This window comes from Olea europaea, chromosome 12 (assembly GCF_002742605.1).
Source record: "Olea europaea var. sylvestris chromosome 12, O_europaea_v1, whole genome shotgun sequence".
In the NCBI taxonomy this organism is placed as follows: Eukaryota; Viridiplantae; Streptophyta; class Magnoliopsida; order Lamiales; family Oleaceae; genus Olea; species Olea europaea.
The window spans coordinates 4476731-4494320 of record NC_036248.1 but is presented as its reverse complement, the minus strand read 5'-3'; the positions used below and the strand labels follow the sequence as shown (position 1 = coordinate 4494320).

The 17590-nt window shown below is 36.8% G+C and overlaps 1 protein-coding gene and 1 pseudogene across 3 annotated transcripts; both read right to left on the bottom strand.

Moving 5' to 3' along the window:
* The window catches only part of LOC111406459, a 6541-nt pseudogene extending 5992 nt beyond the window's left edge, over positions 1-549 (bottom strand).
* A 5929-nt stretch (positions 550-6478) lies between these two features.
* LOC111405284 lies at positions 6479-16342 on the bottom strand. Of its 3 annotated transcripts, none has more exons than XM_023034095.1 (5): positions 16172-16342; positions 15458-16021; positions 11833-12204; positions 7299-11680; positions 6479-6918 (listed from the first exon to the last, which is right to left on the bottom strand). In XM_023034095.1, exons 2-4 carry the CDS (start codon positions 15641-15643, stop codon positions 7319-7321), a joined length of 4920 nt encoding a protein of 1639 aa, XP_022889863.1. In that variant the 5' UTR covers positions 15644-16021; positions 16172-16342; the 3' UTR covers positions 6479-6918; positions 7299-7318. The 3 variants fall into 3 exon arrangements, with proteins under 3 accessions (XP_022889863.1, XP_022889864.1, XP_022889865.1); XM_023034096.1 differs by lacking the exon at positions 16172-16342 and adding an exon at positions 14954-15246 and having other exon boundaries at positions 15458-15603; XM_023034097.1 differs by lacking the exons at positions 15458-16021; positions 16172-16342 and adding an exon at positions 14954-15435.
* Positions 16343-17590: the final 1248 nt, after the last annotated feature.

Genomic DNA, 17590 nt, shown 5'->3' with positions numbered 1-17590 from the left:
GCCAAAAAATGAAAGGATAAAATGTAAATAGAAATAATATATAAAGGTAAGGATGTTTTGCGCCAATTACCCTTCCTAGTTTCATTTAAATTATATGGTCTCTGACAAAAAATAAAAAATAAAAAATAAAAATAAAAATAATATAAAAAATAAAATTGACTGACTGACCTAATAGAATGGATCTCATTTCCCTCGGTACATTTCCTCTACTCCTTTCTGACACAAATAACATTATCCGGATTTAAGATAATGTTTCCAACCTTGCCAAGTCCAGTCTCACCCTGTCACTTAACCCTTTTTTTGTCCAGCTGCACTTTCATATTTGTCAATTTTTTTGGCACTTTGTCTAGGTTTCTCATCTACTGGATTTGGTGACTTTTATGTAGGAATGATTTGTAGCTTATTTATTATTATTTTTTTTTTTATTTTTTTTTATGACCGTGGGTGTCCGGGCAGCTTACGAGAACCACGGCTGATCCCACGGAGCCCTGAAATTTACAGTCGGGTACTCACCTCAGTGACCTTGAGAGGACTTGAACTGATGACCATTGGGGGGCAAATTCAAAGCCCGACCACTGAACTACCCCTCAGAGTTGATTTGTAGCTTATAAAGCTCCTTAATTCATTAATTTATAATCAAGAATAGCAAAAACGTTTAGGGGCTGTTCTCTTCGTGTTTCAATTTTGTAGTTTTAAGTTTTGAATTCATTTTGGGTTTTGTGTTTCGAGTGTCTGTTTTGAAATTGTTGAAAATGCGTTCTTTTTGCCATTTTGAAACCATTTCCCGTGTTTTCAATTTTTTCTAGTTTTGTACTGAAAACGTCCAAAAAGACAAAAAAAAATTTGTGTTTTCTTCACAATTTTTTTTTCGTTTTCGAAAACAGGAAAGAGAACACGTTTTCACCATTTTGAAAAATCGAAAACAGAAAACGGCTCGAAATCGGCAAAGAGAACGCACCCTTATTCTTCTAAAAAAACAACTTACAAGGCACTATATTGAAGACAATAAACATTTTTGGCAATCGACAGAAAAAATTGATGTATTAAAGGATTTTTTAAGTCACTTAATCATCTTTGCCATGCAAGTCACCAGTTGTGTTACTTGCAGAAGACGCACGTAGACGTGCCTAAACTACAAATAAAAATGGTTCAATGACTAAAAAAAATTTTGTGACCAAACCTAAACAACACTATAAGTTCGTGACTAATATTGTTGTTAACACAGGTTACCATCATCTACTAGGGGATTGATTTTGTATACATTGATCAAATCTAATGCATGCTATTAAAGCATGGCTCATCCAAGACAAACTGGATTTCTTGCATGCTAATGCCCACAAAGATTGCATTTGTATTTTTTTTCATGCAATGCCAACATCATCTCTTGAAGCAGTTCCATCATATCAGAAATATGCTTACATTCACAACTAACAACTATATTGAATAGCGAGTCGTCAATTAAGGCATGATTTAACATGCATAATGCATCAGATCTAGGTAATCCATTATGGAATGCTTACAGAATTAATGAACAAACTCCTTTAACAGAAGAGGTTGATTGATATGCAAGAGAATTGTGTTAACATATCCTGATTATCAAAATAAAAAAACATAGCTACTTTTTGGCATTCTGTATGGATCAGAAAGGAAAATGAAGGAAAAAAGGAGAACTTGAGGTTAAAACTTCCTATTCAAGAGAAAAATATCCAAATATCCATTTTTACGAAACTTTATAAGTTAAATGGTAGAGTGCAATTTCATGAGAAGTAACTTCTGCACACAATCCGGTAACTTAGCATGTTCCAGAAACTCAGTTGGCCCACTAGTTTTCTATACATCAAATTGGTGAGACAGAAATTAAATACTTTTTACAGTATATAACAAAAAACATATCTTATTCACCACATCAAGAAGAGAATCGATAACATGTACTGAATATTCTAATACCCCTTTGGAGTGAAGATTAAACTGAAATCGTCTAAATGTTGGAAAAATAAATTAACCATACAGAGAAATACAATGCACATTCCATGGACATTTTGTACAACATTTGACACTGGCTTATAACTTAATGGCATTCGCATGAACCTGCTTCTGGAATTAGAATTTTTCATTCCCTACACTCTGAGAGACGCACTAACATAAATCTACACCTGTAAGAACTTCATTATATAAATTCAAAAGAAAGAACATAGGTGAAGTGACAGATTTTTCCATTCCTTCAATATTTTAGCACAATCAATACTTTTATCCTGGTTGCAGCAGAAATAGTAACTATTTTTTTTTAGTTTGCTTCTGCATGCATTAGTACATTGCCAACACATGGATATTGGGTTCGAAAATAATTTCTTCGCATTTGATCAGCGAGGAGTCAAATGATTCTCAGATCACCTTCCATACCAATCACAGCATCGGTGTTCAACAACAGAAATGCAACTCGGGATGGATAAACCAGACTGTGCCAACAAGGAACTATATATAACACAATCAATGAAGCATCCCACATAATAAAGTGGAATTATTCATTGATTGGTGTTTGTGTGGGAGTTAAGTTACTATTAAAGAACAGCAATAATGCATCTCCGGTGTAGGATTGTGGCTAAGTGTACTTCACTGAAGGCTTATCACTTTTAAAGCATTTGGGAAGTGTTTAAAACCGGTTTAAGTTATAAATAGATAGAAATGAGTGGTGGATAAGTGGGCATTACTTGTGAATTTCATGAAATGTGTGGATAAGAAGTGATTTCACCACAAATGTTTGTAAATTAAACACTTGCAAACAAGTCTAGATTGCAGTCTCTATGTGACTAGGATTTATTTTTAAGGTTCATATAAAAGCATGTCATTTAAGTCCAAAGTGGATTACTTGTTCAGTGTTTCTCGAGGTTGTAACTTTTTTTAGTACATGATTATCAGTGTCATTCTTTAAGCCATTTAATGGATACAGTTTACTTCTCATCTTCTTCTTCCCCTGGTTGAGCCTTATGTTTGGTGTGGTAGTTGATATTTTAGTTTCACTCCATATCTGTCTTATGTATATGGGGTGGTGGAAGTCAAGTGCCTGATGGATATGAAGTTTCCATCAGTCAGGTTGTATACATGGTAGATTCCACCTTACTGGGGATTCCTATTATGAGCGTTTGTCTTGTCATATGGCACTCAATAGGAAGTGATCATGTGCAACGAACTAACCAAGTTGTGCTTCTTCCTCTAGCACAAAAGGTGGCTTCAAATTTTTGGGATTAGGTGGTGGTACATCTGGTAATGCTTTTGAACTTGAAGCTAATGGCGGTGATGAATAGAAAAGTCACATCCTAGTACCTCTTGCTAATTTAAGAATGATGTAATTGTAGATAATTGAAGAATGTATACACTTGATGTCTATAATCAAGCTTTAGTTGCATCCTTGAAAAAAACAAAAACCCAAACAAGAAAAACATGGAACACTTGTAAAATCCAATAAGAAAGTACCTTGAAAAATGAATCACTAGTAGTTAAGGTGGTGGTGATGGTAGAAGAAGTGACTGAAGAATGATCACTCCCAGCGGCTATAGTTCTGTTGCTCCTCGTAGCCAAGGGTTGGACCGACCGCATGTGATGACTATAACTCCTTCGTAGACACCTACTGCTCTCACCTTCCCGCTGAACCGTCCCATGCATAATAGAGATTGGTTTTTAGCATTTTCCCCGAAATCTCTCACCACCAAATACCCCAATTTCAAACATGAATCAATCCAACACTGCTCAAAATCTCACCTTCATGGTAATTTCAAACTGTTCTTAACGATATCTGAACTTCTTAATTCTTCTTAATTGCGCAGTATCCCTAATGAAGCATTCGATCAGGGCACTGAAAAAAAAAATCCTAGAATTCTTCAATTATAAGTCTTTGCAAAGCCTTAAAATTATCTAACCCAGCCCCGAAAGCGGGGATAGAGACAAATTCAGATAAAACCCTAATTTTCACAGCTTAATTTCGTCTCTAGGGCCTCAATTTTCAGTTCGAAATTACAGATCGAACTAGTAAAACACACCATTTAAACAGTTTCAAAAGAAAATCATACACAACGCATTTTTACATATACACGCAGTTGTCCACACACACATACATAAAAAGAGAAAGCGGAGACCTTGAAAATCTATCGATTCAGAAAGAGAAACCGAGAGAGACTTTAGAGAGAGAAGTCGTGGTCTATAGAGACACGGCGCGATTTATATAGAGAAAGAGAAGGGATGCCGCGAGGGCTCGTCAGAGCGCCGAAAGGATAGGCTGTACTTTGTGTTGAGGGGCAGCTGGGTATTATAGTAATCTCACTTATCGAGGCACCCGGGGTTCAGTGAGATTAGATTAGGGAGAAAATAACTGAAGTGGAAAAGGGAGCATTAAATTAATAATTCAGTTATGTGATTCAACTCGGATTTTCTAAGTGCCCGTTTGAAATCCACTATTTGTAGATTATAATGAGATGATTAGTATTTTTTGGAAAAATGAGTGGTTGAAAAATTTTTAATTTACGTGTAATATTATTTTATTGAAGATTGTGTGGTTAAAAGTAGGAGGGAGAATTTTAATTTAATGCTCAAACGGGGCTAATCTGAGCATCGGTTTCATCGACTTACATTTTAGTTACTCGACTTGTTTAACCCTAAGGTTTGGGAATTAGATCCCTTGTTTCAATTTAATTACTGGACTAGATTACCGTGAACTTATAATGAGTATGAGCTCATTGGCGTGTCAAATAAACATTACTCTTAAAATTCAAAAACGGTCTATTATAAATTACACAGTCCTATCATTTTTCTATCTGTTTATTGTACATTGAAAAAAAAAAAAGTCCATGTTTACACAAAATATGTAATAAAATTGACACTGCTAAATTGTAACTTTATTGACAAAAAAAATAATAATAATAAGTATTCTAGACAAAATTTGTCAATATGAGAGTTATTCTACCCACGTGGTCTGTGAAGGTGACTGCGGGCCCTATTTAGGTTTTACCTGACATGGAATTAAGGTTGTCTCCTGGATTTCCAACAATTCACAGGTTATGTACCACTTCTGCACATGAGGTGCTATAAAAGTTGGGATATGCTCCACTACCACGAGGGGTTTACAGAACCCCACATGCAACAGACATACATAGGTTGGGTGAGCATTTGTAGGGTATTTTTATAATGAGGTCATGAAACTCACCTCACGTGTAAAGCCCTATGCAGGACCTGCGAAATGCGACCTGTACACCAAATTGTTCCGATAAAAGTTCGACAAAGAAAGTTAGTATTTCCAACTCTTCTTCAATTTGTTTTTCAATTAAGCTTGACATAATATCACACGACATTTTATTATTGTATTATTTTAAACACGCTTAACTTTTCCATCAAGCCCTTGTTTGATGCCCATTTTAGAGAAAATAATGTATTTTGAATAGTAAATTGATGAAAAATATGTCGTTAAAAATTTTAGATTTACGTGTAATATTAATTTATTGAAGAATATGTAATTTAAAATGAATTTTTAAAACAATGGGAATCAAACGGAGGCAAATCACCTATTGCCACTTCGAGTTATGCTGCTATTAGGTTTCTTCTGGCTAAGTGGCAAAATCCTTTCTTTTTTTTTTTCTTTTTTTTTTTATGAGTTTATATAAGTAACATTTGACCTCGAAAAATAAGCATTAAGATCATATTCCGAAAGATATGAATAAAACCCATCTCATTGTCATGTCTTCAATAAATTAGCTACTAGGAATGGGCATCCTCACCGTTCGTCAATCTCTATGTTCCATGTATGTTCTCTGCTACTCCATATGGTTAACGACATAATTGACGCACTGTCTAATGGGAGATGGCAATCTCGCCACCCATGTAGAACTTGCTACCCACGCGAAAACCACATTATGCTGAAAATTGTCTCATTTCCTGATATGAGAAAATTAAGAGTGTTTGATTAACATGAAAAATATCACCTTACAAAGAAAATGTTTCCTTCTTTTGTATAAAATAAAAACCGCCTCCACCCAAGGAAAATGTTTTCCTTAAAAACAAGGAAAATTAGATATATTTTTAAGAGTTAGAAAATATTTTCCATAGAAAAAATTAGCAATCAAACACCTCAAGTAGAAATTTGGATAGAAAACTGATATTTTTCTTGAAAAATAAATGTAATCACACCCACCCTAAGTTCCAATGACGCAGAAGCTCTTCTTCTACAGTCGCAATTATGTACAAAATCAAGTCGACTTGAGATGCGTACAATACTCTTCATGCCACAAAACATATAAAACACTTTACTAGCAGCATTCTTTTATTTCACATGCACCGCCTCATTTCTTTTGTAAGTAAACCTCTCAGTAAAAGGGACTTGGACAAGGAATGTACATGATCTCACCGTTGTGATGAAATTATCGTTCTTGAGCAGAACATACGTCAGCAGTAGAGGTAATGTCAGACAGGAAAACTGAACTAAAATACTACAAAAAGACATAACTGAACCCATCAGAGGTTAAAAGCTTTTGATGCCAAAATTCAGAGTAAATCTGGATATAAGTATATAAAGGTGAGCTGAAAAGAACAAGCTGCAAAGAGAGAATTATGATAAATACTCGATAAAACGAGCTTCCATGTCAAAACAGTTCAGTCCCAATCTCATTTCCTGAATGATTTCCAGGGATAATGCATCAAATCAGTATCTGGTCATCAGAGAATTCATGCTTTCCAACAGTTAAATATCTACAGAGGAAAGTTATCTCCATCCTCCCAGAAATGACCAAGACTAGCAAACCCGATTAAACTATCGTGTGACAATCGAAGCACTTGAGAGATGGGGGTCAGAGACTGGAAACATCTACTAGCTTAGCACCATTCTTCAAGGGAGATCCAGCCTGGTAGTAATGATTCATCATTTGGCTCGTCCAGCCACTGGAGAAAAAATGAGAAGTAAAAAGTTAAGAGAGGAATGCAAAGGATGACCTCAAATAATAAACACGTCATCTATACACCAAAAGTAATTGTGCAATAATCTCATTGCCAATGTTATTTAATAGCAAAGATAGAAATGGAACAGTTTGTAAAAATAAATTAAAGAAACATTATGCTCGGGGAAGGTACATCTAATAATTAAGCAGATAAATTTCCCTTCAACATATCAATCATTGGTATTACTACCAAGAACTAAAACAACAGAATGAAGTTAGTTTCATAAACATTTATTCCACGATGAAAATAATTAAAAAGCTTGAAAAGTGCACCAGATTCCAGTATATCGCTCTAAAAATAATTAAAAAGCTTGAAAAGCGCACCAGATTCCAGTATATCGCTCCTATTGCCAAGAAGGTTGCTTGGATCTGAAGCTCTCATAATCCCACCCACCTTCAGGCTCCTTCCTCTTCAAAATACCACCTGGAACCGAGAGAATCCTTGCTTGTTCCTCTAATAGCGCTTGTGAACTGGCAACAGAAAGCTGCCTCGATGCCAGAGGCAACATCTCTTCTCTACCTTCAATGTCTACTGCACCAGGGCCAGCATTGAGATCCAGACCAGGCCTGCCCCACTTTCTGTTGTTATCCAAGCTACCATTACTGCTACTGTCAGGAAGGTTAACCAGAAAAGGTCTAGGTAATTGGGGCGAGACAGCACCACCATGGCCCAGAAACTGTGAATTTCCAGGCGTAGTAAATAGCCTTCCACCAGATGAGGAATCTACAAATGAATTTGCTCCCACAGAGAAAGTGGGAGTTGGTAAAGGATACGTAGGTCCAACAGGAAACATCCGGTATTGGAAAGAGCCAGGTGGGAAAGGGATCGCAGGAGATGATGACAAAACCGGTCCCCGATAAACATCAGAAATAAATGGGGTACCAACAGTAGGAGCAAATAATCTTTGTGGTGCACCAGGAGGGATGACTGGAAAGGGCTGGTCCCCTCGGTCCGGTAATGTTGACGGAATTGTCACAGTTGAGTATGTATTCCCAGGGGGAAACCAAGATGAGATGTTGCCAAGTTCTGAGTTGTTCATTCTCAGGCCAGCAGTAGGCAGTTGAGACAGTATAATACCCTTGCCCTGATGACTTGATGAAAACTGTTCAGCAATAGCATCATCAACTACAGGCCCATCATTTAGATCAAAATGTCTTCTAACAGCACCAGTACGTGAACCACCTGATGAATCAACAGGCAAATCCGTACCCTCCACTTTAAATTTGCTGCTTAAAGAGCAATGCCCCATTTCATTAGCTTCATCAACTCTGTTCAAATCAAGATCAAGTGCTACAGAGCCACGAGCTGGCGCAGCACCTATGCACTCATTCAGTGTCATACCACGATCACTTATAAAAACAGATGTTGAATTAACTGCTGAGTCGGAATCTCGAGAAGCCATGTCCTCAACAACTCTTTCATCTGGCACATTTAGATCAATATCCAACAAAGGATGGACATGTCTACTAGTAGAGGCATCGGTAGAGGACACATTTCTCGACCCAAAATGCAAATCAAGGGCTTTTCTGGGTTCAGCTGGTCGAAATGCACTAGTGGCAGCAGATCCCTTCCATCCAAGTTCACTTTTGCGTCTCAATGGTTCCTCTGGAGGAACAAAAGGCCCTTTTGCTGCTGCTGCGAATGTAATGGAAGCAGGAAGACCATTGGAAGAAAGCAATGGGTTGATCACATGCACACTGGTTAAATCAGAGGATATGAAGTTTACTGGCTCCCCATATTTTCCATCATCTTCAATAAAACCTTCATTTAAGTCAAAATTAATCTTTGCATCAGGTCCTGGAGGTGCGGTAGCAGAAGAAAATGAAGCCTCTGTCTCAGAGGAAGAACATTCCTCAGTTACATCTGCTTCAACACCAGGAAGCTTGGATTCTATCGACTCAGTCTTTTTCTGTGCTTCTTTGGAAGAAATAGCAAGCAACTCTTTCTGAGGAGGGGATATAACAGATTGGTGCTCAGGGGATTCATCGTTCTCTACATTCACCTCTGTATTTTGACTCTTCACGTCATCCATGGTAGAATCCAAACAGCTCATGCCTCGATCTTCAACATTAGGCTTGTCTGCTCCCTTATCAAAGTTCTGTCTTTCAGACTGGATAACACAATTCACAGTATCCTTTTCACCACCTTTTTCTTCATTGACATCGTTATCATTTTGTGAAATGACTTTCTTCTCAGATGCAGTTCTTTGCAGCATTTCATTATCACATCTTTCTGTCAAGACGGATGATGCAGCAACTGCAGGTAGTTCTTGCTCCACAGGAAATTCAGTACTCAACTCTTCCTTCAAATCATTTGTGCTGTCACCTACAACTTCAGCTGATCGATTACCGTCTTCTACATTAGAAATACCATGGCTGACCATGGCCTGGGCTACCAAGTTATCATTTCCACAAGGTTTACTATCTGAAATGGCATCAACATTTGCATTACTTATAGGAACCTTTTCCTCGAGAAATTTTTTACTTAATTCAACATCTTTCACCTTCTCCATTGTTCCTGATGGCATCAAAGAAGCAGAACTCTTCATTTCACAGGACTTCTCACCTATATCGCCATGAGGATCTGCACTGGTTCTCAAATCCACCAAGTTCACATGTTTATTGCACTCTCCAGTCAGCAAATCTTCATTAACTTGAGATGAAGCGCATCTTTCACCAGAGTACTCAAGGGGTGCATGTTTAGACAGATGCAATTCATCTTCAGACAACAAAGTGCCAGCTATAACCTGGTTCTTGCTATCACCATCATCAGAACACAAAATTTGGCCTCCAGCAATTCCATCTTCAGGAGACGGCTTCGATTTTCCATCCTCGTTTGCACAAACCTCATCAGCTACAAAGGTGCTTCTTTCCGGAGAATCAGTTCTGGACATTTCTCCAGCAGCCACACTAGCAAGTAGATTCATTCCCATATCATCCTCAAGTGACACACATGAATTTACTTCAGAATACTTACAGCTCTCAATCAAAGCATTCATAGGGCTAAACGAGGCTTCACGCGACTTCAAGTCATTTCTTTTCAAAGCTTCAATAATTCTCCTGGACGCTTCAGTGGTCCTACTTTGCTCTTGATGAGGAAGAGCTGCAGGTGACACAACAGCCTCAACAGAACCATTTATCACATCCTTGGACTCATTGCCTTGCCATGACTCCATATTCACATCCGAAGTAAAATTTGATGGATCCACATCACTCCTTTCCTTTGGATTATGAGGGATATAATCATTCTTCTCTGAATGCACTGGAGAAGAAACTCGACTGCTCATAATGGAAGGATCTTCTGAAGGTTCCATCTTGGCACCATGTGCAGGAAAGCGTCCACGGTTTGGTATCTTAACAATTAGCTTATGACTGCTGCCCTCACTAAAGGGTGCCTCGAGAGCCCTGTCAATGTTGAAGGCAGACTGAGATGACTTATCTAACGCAGTACTTCTGTGCAGTGAAGAGCTTCTGCTTGAGCTTGTTTCTTTCATACCTCCAGTTACAGGTGACCCAAGAAAACCATTGCTTGACTTCCGATGCCGAGAAGCACTACCTGAGATTTTATTAACACTGACCAAACCAGTATCAGAACCCTTTATGTCATCTTTTACTGATGAAGGATTGTAACTATAAGATTGAACAGAACTGCTACTCTTATCATCCCTGGATAGAGGAACATCAGAAGCACTACCAACAGAATTTTTGGGCTGGATATCTTTGCCTGTTGCAGGTGATGATGATGATTTTATAGGGCCAGGAGATGAGGATGAGGACTTTGTGTTACTCTCCCCGGGTGAAGACTTCACTGAAGAAGTTTTAGAAGCAGAAAGCATCGTGATTGAACTTCTAATGGCAACATCAGTACCATTTAAATTTTTACTCCCACCCAGAGAAGCCTCGGGAAGGCGAGATTTGGAAGGCCATGGAGAAACAACTTGGGTTGAACCAGACTTTGCATCAATTTCAGCCTCGACGCGTTTCTTCCATGTGTCAACTAAACTCCTAACCTTTTTCTGAATTTCTAAGTTTTTATGTGAACGTAGATGATTCACAGATCTACCAATGTTGCACATTTTCAGGGCTTCAAGATTGACAGGGAGCTTATCTAGTGCACGAAGTAAAATTAAAAGAAATTCCTCCACAGATTTATCACCATCCTTGGAATTATTACCATCATTAATCATCCCTCTATGGATATCCTGGAGCCACTCATCCAACACTAGCAAACCCTTGAGCTGCACAAAATGATTAAGGCAATCGAACTTATCAGTGGCAGCCAACACACCTGCAAGTAAACAGCGACTAATCAAATCCATTTTCCTTTCCATTCTCTCTGGTTGCATAAGTTGGACAAACTTCTCCACCCCCTCCAAATCTGTGAGACCTCCTTTTCCTGTTATTTTCCCTATATCTGATTTCAAACTATTTTCAGCTCTCAAAATACCAGAATCGCCATCATCAGTTTTGGAAGAACGTTCCCTTTTGATAGGATCAACAGCATGATCTCCTCTCTCCCTCTTCTTTCCCTTAACTTGAGAAGAAAAAGAAGTTGCACCAACTTGTCCATTATCAGGACCTGATTTTGATTGCAGGGTTGATGCCGGACTATTTACTGGTTTTGGAGAAGGACCACCAGACTGCATAGTTGCATGCATTTCTGTTCGTGTTTTATGTAAAAGTTTATCTACTTCTTGTTGTCGTTCCTACGAGATTAGAGAGCCAGAATCAATGGAGGAAAAATAGAGTAAAGAATAGCATCTGCAGTGAATGCAGGAAACCTTTTCAAATTAGAAAAAATAAATAAATACAGCTAGTATACAAAGAGAATATAGATTGACAACATATAGCAACTAACGTTAATGTAATCTTGATCATTCAGCCACCAAAGGCAATTATTCTCAATATCGTACACCCGCCGGCAAATAAATGAGGATATCCCTGCAGGAAGTTCAACGCCTTTTGGAAGAAAAGAAACTTTGCACGGATGGAGAAGCGATGCAGCAGGAATTTCATCCTTGTGAAAAGAATAAAAAATTTCGTTTGGCGCGGCGTCCAGCTGGATGCCCCTGCCAAGCTTCAGCTCAGCTGGTCGATAAAGCCAATTCACACCTAACAGTAACTTTTTCTCTTTGCTCGCTGCCAACCAGCGAATTATCCCAATAAAAGGTGGAGAATCTTTAGGTGGCTTGAAAAGAGCACAATCACCTATGCTAATTTTTCGGCCGTCCTACAATAAGGAAAAAATAGAGGCAAACAATTTACTTCTCCCTAAAATGACAGTATTAAAAAATGTCATACAACAGAAATAATTAAAATTTTCATCACAGCATGTGTATAATAAAAAAGCACAGTGACAAAATATACATCACAGATATTGCCACTTAGTAGTATCATGCATCTACCGAATGTGCCAGCAAAAACATTATCTGCAATTGGCAATTGTAGTGATTCTGCTAGAAAAGACAGTATTCTGAAACTGGATGCCATTAAAATTGCTGACTGTGAATTCCGTCAAGCATTTTGATATGGAAATGAACAAAAATGGAGAATTCCACACAATTCACATCAAGGATACAACAAATGCATGAGATCCTCATTTCATTCCCTTATAAACCTCTCTAAAAGAAAAGAAAAGAAATTAATTGAGCCGACTGTTATAGAACAAGCATAGATGCGTAATTACTCATGTCTCATAGTAACAAGTTACTGGCCTAATAGAACTGATCTCAGTATATGTTCGACAACTTCCTTTTGACGACGACATCATTATTAGGGTTAGAAATAATTTACTGTTATGTGAGTTTGCTTATAATAAGTATTCCCCAGGGACCTTCCTCAACAAGACTTCAAAATTTGCAGATTAGCTTCCCACATTAGATACTGCACTTATGTTTTTGTGTCAATTTTGGCACTTTGTCTACCTGTCTTCTCAACGTACTGGAATTGCTGACTTGTACGACAGAAATGATGTTGTGGAATATTAAGTTATGACATGTTTATCATCAAGATTGACAAAAACGTTTACTTTTCTACAAAAAAATCTAATTAACGAGCAAAATATCTCAAGAAAATGAGCATTTTTGGCAACCTAGAAAGGAAAAAAGAAATTTGTACAATTTTTTAGCCATAGCCAATTCCTTCATGCAAGTAATCAATTCCATTACATTCGATCAGTGAAAGCATATGAAGCACCAACACTAAAAAGCTTGAAATTCAGTGACTGACTTCAAGAAAAAAATTCAGTGACCAAAGTGAAACAATAATGTTGAAGATCCCGAATATTATGGATTTTTTTATCTTTATAATTTGTTATATTTTCTTATTTTACTTCCAGATTATTAGGATGAGATTTAAAAGAATAAATTGTTATCTTTTATTTGGTTTCCAATTTCTCACTTGTAGGGATTAGGATTCCAGATTTGGTGTAGGTTGTTTGTTTACTTTCACCCCTATATTATGGGCTGTTTTCTATTCGAATAAAATCATCTGAGAATACCTTCATCTCTGAATGTTTAAAATACAATAGGTTTTGTTACTATGCTTTACCCACATTATTATCTACTAGGGGCTTAACTTCATATAAGCCATAGACTGCAATGCCTCCTTTTAATGCTTATCTCGTCAAGACAAATTGGATTTTCTCGCACTTTTAACACTTGACTTGTTTATTAAATAAATCCTCCTTTATCTGTTGCGGGTCAAGGACTCCTTCTCCCTCCCCTGTAGATACTAATGCCCCAAAAGATTACAATTAATATTCTTTTTATGTAATGCCAACGACATCTCTTGATGTGTTTCCATCATATGATTCATATCAGAAGGCTTCTCATGTTCGCAACTCACTATCATATTGAATTGACTCATCAATTAAGGAATGCTTTAATATGCATACTCCATCAATATAGTTAATCAATTAGGGATGCTTACAAAATCAACAAATGAATTCCAAAAACAGAAGAGGTTGATTGATATGCAAGAGGAACATAACATATCTGGTTAGTTCCTTACCTCTTCAAGAGAAATTTATATAAAGCTCATGAAAACAATGAAATGAACTAAACACGATTCATGAACTCGTAAGTTAAATGGTAAATAGTGCAATTACTTGAGAAGTGACTTTGGCATACAATATGCTTACTTGGCCTCCAGAACCCTTAGTTCACCCATGAGTTTTTTAACTATACATCAAATTGGTAAGACGTGGCATATTTCGACAGCAAATTGAGGATTAAATAGTATATTATCTGCAGTATATAACACAAAACGTTTCTTATTCACCACATATGGAAGAGAAGCCATTCTATGATCTCAGTAATCTAATATCTCATTTGTGAGTAAAGTTTAAAATGAAATCATCTAAATATTGCTAAAACAGTTTATCTATGCAGAAAAATAAAATTGCCATTACATTAACATTTTGAGTAACAGCTACCGCTGGCTTATAATTGAATGGCATTAGAATGAACCTTTTTCTCATTTTGCTTTTGAATGTATTAGCGCATTGGACAAGATAGAGATACTGGAACCAAAATAACGTCTCCGCACTTGATATCAGTGAGGAAAGTAAAAAATTTCTTAGAACATCAGATCTTGCCTACCAATCACTGCATAGGTGTTAAATTATAGAAATGCAACATAAAGACAGAGAATGCAGAACTGTACCAGAGAGGGCGGCATTAGAATGAACCTTTTTCTCATTTTGCTTTTGAATGTATTAGCGCATTGGACAAGATAGAGATACTGGAACCAAAATAACGTCTCCGCACGTGATATCAGTGAGGAAAGTAAAAAATTTCTTAGAACATCTTGCCTACCAATCACTGCATAGGTGTTAAATTATAGAAATGCAACATAAAGACAGAGAATGCAGAACTGTACCAGAGAGGGAAAGCATTTAACACTAGCAATAAAGCGTTCCAAATAGTACAATGGAATTTAGTGGAAAAAAAGCTTGATTATAAACATTAATTATAAACCCTTCAAGTATCTGAGTACATCATTCTTAATAGTAATAAGAGATGAGCACAAGGTACTAAAACACCACTTTTCTCTTCATCACATCCTTTAGCTTCAAAGTCATAAGAACCAGATGTACCATCACCTAATCCGAAAATTCGAAACCACCTTCTACTACAGGAAGAAGCACAATATTTGTTGAGTCCTGGACCATGCCAATGCCATTAACAAAGCAACTGCTCATAAGAGGAATCCGCAGTACAGCGGTATCTAGCACCTATAGATGCGCTGACGGAAACGTAATATCCATCACCTGGCTTCCACCTCCCATACAAGTAAGTGAAATACGGAGTGAAACAAAAATATCAATCACCCAAGTGCATAATTTTCTTATCTATACTAGTCACTTACCTCCCACACAATTACCAAAAACAAAGAATAATTCAATTTTGCTACAGAGAAAAAAAACCAATGGCATATAAAATCCAAACAACAAAAACATGGAAAATCCGACAAGAAGTTACCTTGAGAAATGAATCACTGGCCGTGGAGGTTGTTGTGATGGTAGAAGAAGTAACTGAGGAATGACCACACGCAGCAGCTATAGTTCTGTTGCTCGTAGCCAATGGTGGGACCGACCGCATATGCTGACTAATACTCCTCTGTAGGCTCCTAATGCTCTCGCCTTCCCGCTGAACCCTCCCATGCATAATAAAGATTGTTTTTTTGCATTTTCCCCAAATTTCGGACTACCCAATACCCCAACTTCAAACGTCAAATCACTCCAATCCCCGCTTAAAACCACGCCATCATCTTAATCTGACATTATTTTACTCAATAACACCCGAACTCCATTAAATCTTCTCAATTACCAGTATCCCTAACGAATAATTCAATTGGCGTACTGGAAAACCTAAAGTCTTCCAACTCGCTAATAAATTAAAAACAGAATTCTTGAATTACGATTCTGCAAAACCCTAGACTCGTCCAATTCAAGCCTCGGAAATCCAGGAGAGCCCGAATTACGCCGGAACCCTAATTGTCACTGCTTAATTTCATTTCTATAGCTTCAATTCTCTGATCAAAACCTATCAAAATCCATTTCGAAATTTCAGATCCAACAACCAAACCACACCAATTAAAGAACTTCAAAAGAAAACACCAACAAGACAAATAGCAAGCATATTTATACGCAACGTATAATCACAAAGAAACAGAGAGAAAGAGAGAACAGATACCTTTAAAATCCAACGATTCAGACAGAAAAAACGAGTAAGGATTTCGTAGATAGAGAGAAAAATCCGGTGGGTGTAGAGACAAGGAGCGATTTATAGAAAGAGATTCAGATTGTCTCGAGGGCTCCAGACGGCAAAAGGGAAGGTGTACTTGGTACTTTGGGCTTGGGGGCAGTGCGGGCAGATCGCGCAGTCTGGGCAGGAGATTATAGCAATCAAAACAATTACATCGGAGGTCAGTCAATTTATAGGTTTATTTTATATTGGTCACTCAACTTTAAATTTGTTGCAGTTGGATCAACCAACTTATAAGGACTAAGGTGACAGTACGTTTGATGGGCGAAGGGTGAGTGTGGGCCCTGATGTCGGGTTTCGAGACGTGGAGTTAACGTTGTCTCCAGGTGTTCCCAGTTTCAACAAATTACGCCCCGTTTGGTAATCATTTTTTTAAAAATATATTTTTATCTTTTTTTTTTCAACTACAAGTTCTTTATTAAAATAACATTATACATAAAAAAAAAATTTCTTATTTTTCAACCACACATTCCCATCAAGTTACTATTCTAAAATGTATTTTTACATAAAAATAACTCTCAAACGCCATATGTTTTTATGCACGTGAAGTGCTATAAAGTTGGGCAAAAAATTAGAGAATTTTTTTTTTTGAAGAGTATTTTGTTTTTTCTATCTGTTCTTGTTGTATATTAAATATTTATATATTTTCTAAATAGTTTTGATTCAAATGTAAAAACAATCAAATTGTGTACGGTATTACAATACGAAAAAAGAATGGATTTTGAATAAATGAATATATGAAAAAGGGTTTAAAGGGAAGGGTAAGGATTTATTGCTCGAGTTCTTTGTTTGTGTGCAAGTTGCTCTTGTTGTGTGTTGATATTCCAATTATAATTAAAATAAAAGAGAATTCGTGATTGTAGATCGAAAGACAATATTAGAAATATTTTTCCGAACAAATGTGGGCTTGTCAACGACAAATCAATATAATTTCAATATTTATCTAACTTATTGATTACTAGAAACGCCAAAAAAATTTGTCATAATGTGAGATAATTAAACTTAATTACGAAGACTATGAGTATAAATGAATTCGTGAAACAAAAATTGTCAATTGATCTACTCACGTTCTCTACATAAATATGATGATTTGAAGTAATATGAGATAAATAGAATTAAATACATAAATACGTCAAATGTCTAAAATACTTTTAGTGCAATAGATCAAACTTGATAAAATAATTAAAGGATATATACTTTTAAAATAATACTTTTTGTACATCGTTGCGTATATATAGATAGATAACATGGATGAGAGAAAGAGGGGGGGGAAAAGAAGAAAATCAGTTATCGCGATATTTCTCCCTCTTCCATGTCACTATCTATACGTCATTTTGTACATAATAA

What these genes read in the sequence shown, in the direction of transcription:
- LOC111405284 (XM_023034095.1), bottom strand. Translation starts at nt 15,643, where the DNA reads ATGCATGGGAGGGTTCAGCGGGAAGGCGAGAGCATTAGGAGCCTACAG. An exon ending in CCAGTGATTCATTTCTCAAG is followed by an intron (nt 12,205 to 15,457) that starts GTAACTTCTTGT and finishes TCCTTATTGTAG; the next exon opens with GACGGCCGAAAAATTAGCAT. An exon ending in ATGATCAAGATTACATTAAC is followed by an intron (nt 11,681 to 11,832) that starts GTTAGTTGCTAT and finishes CTAATCTCGTAG; the next exon opens with GAACGACAACAAGAAGTAGA.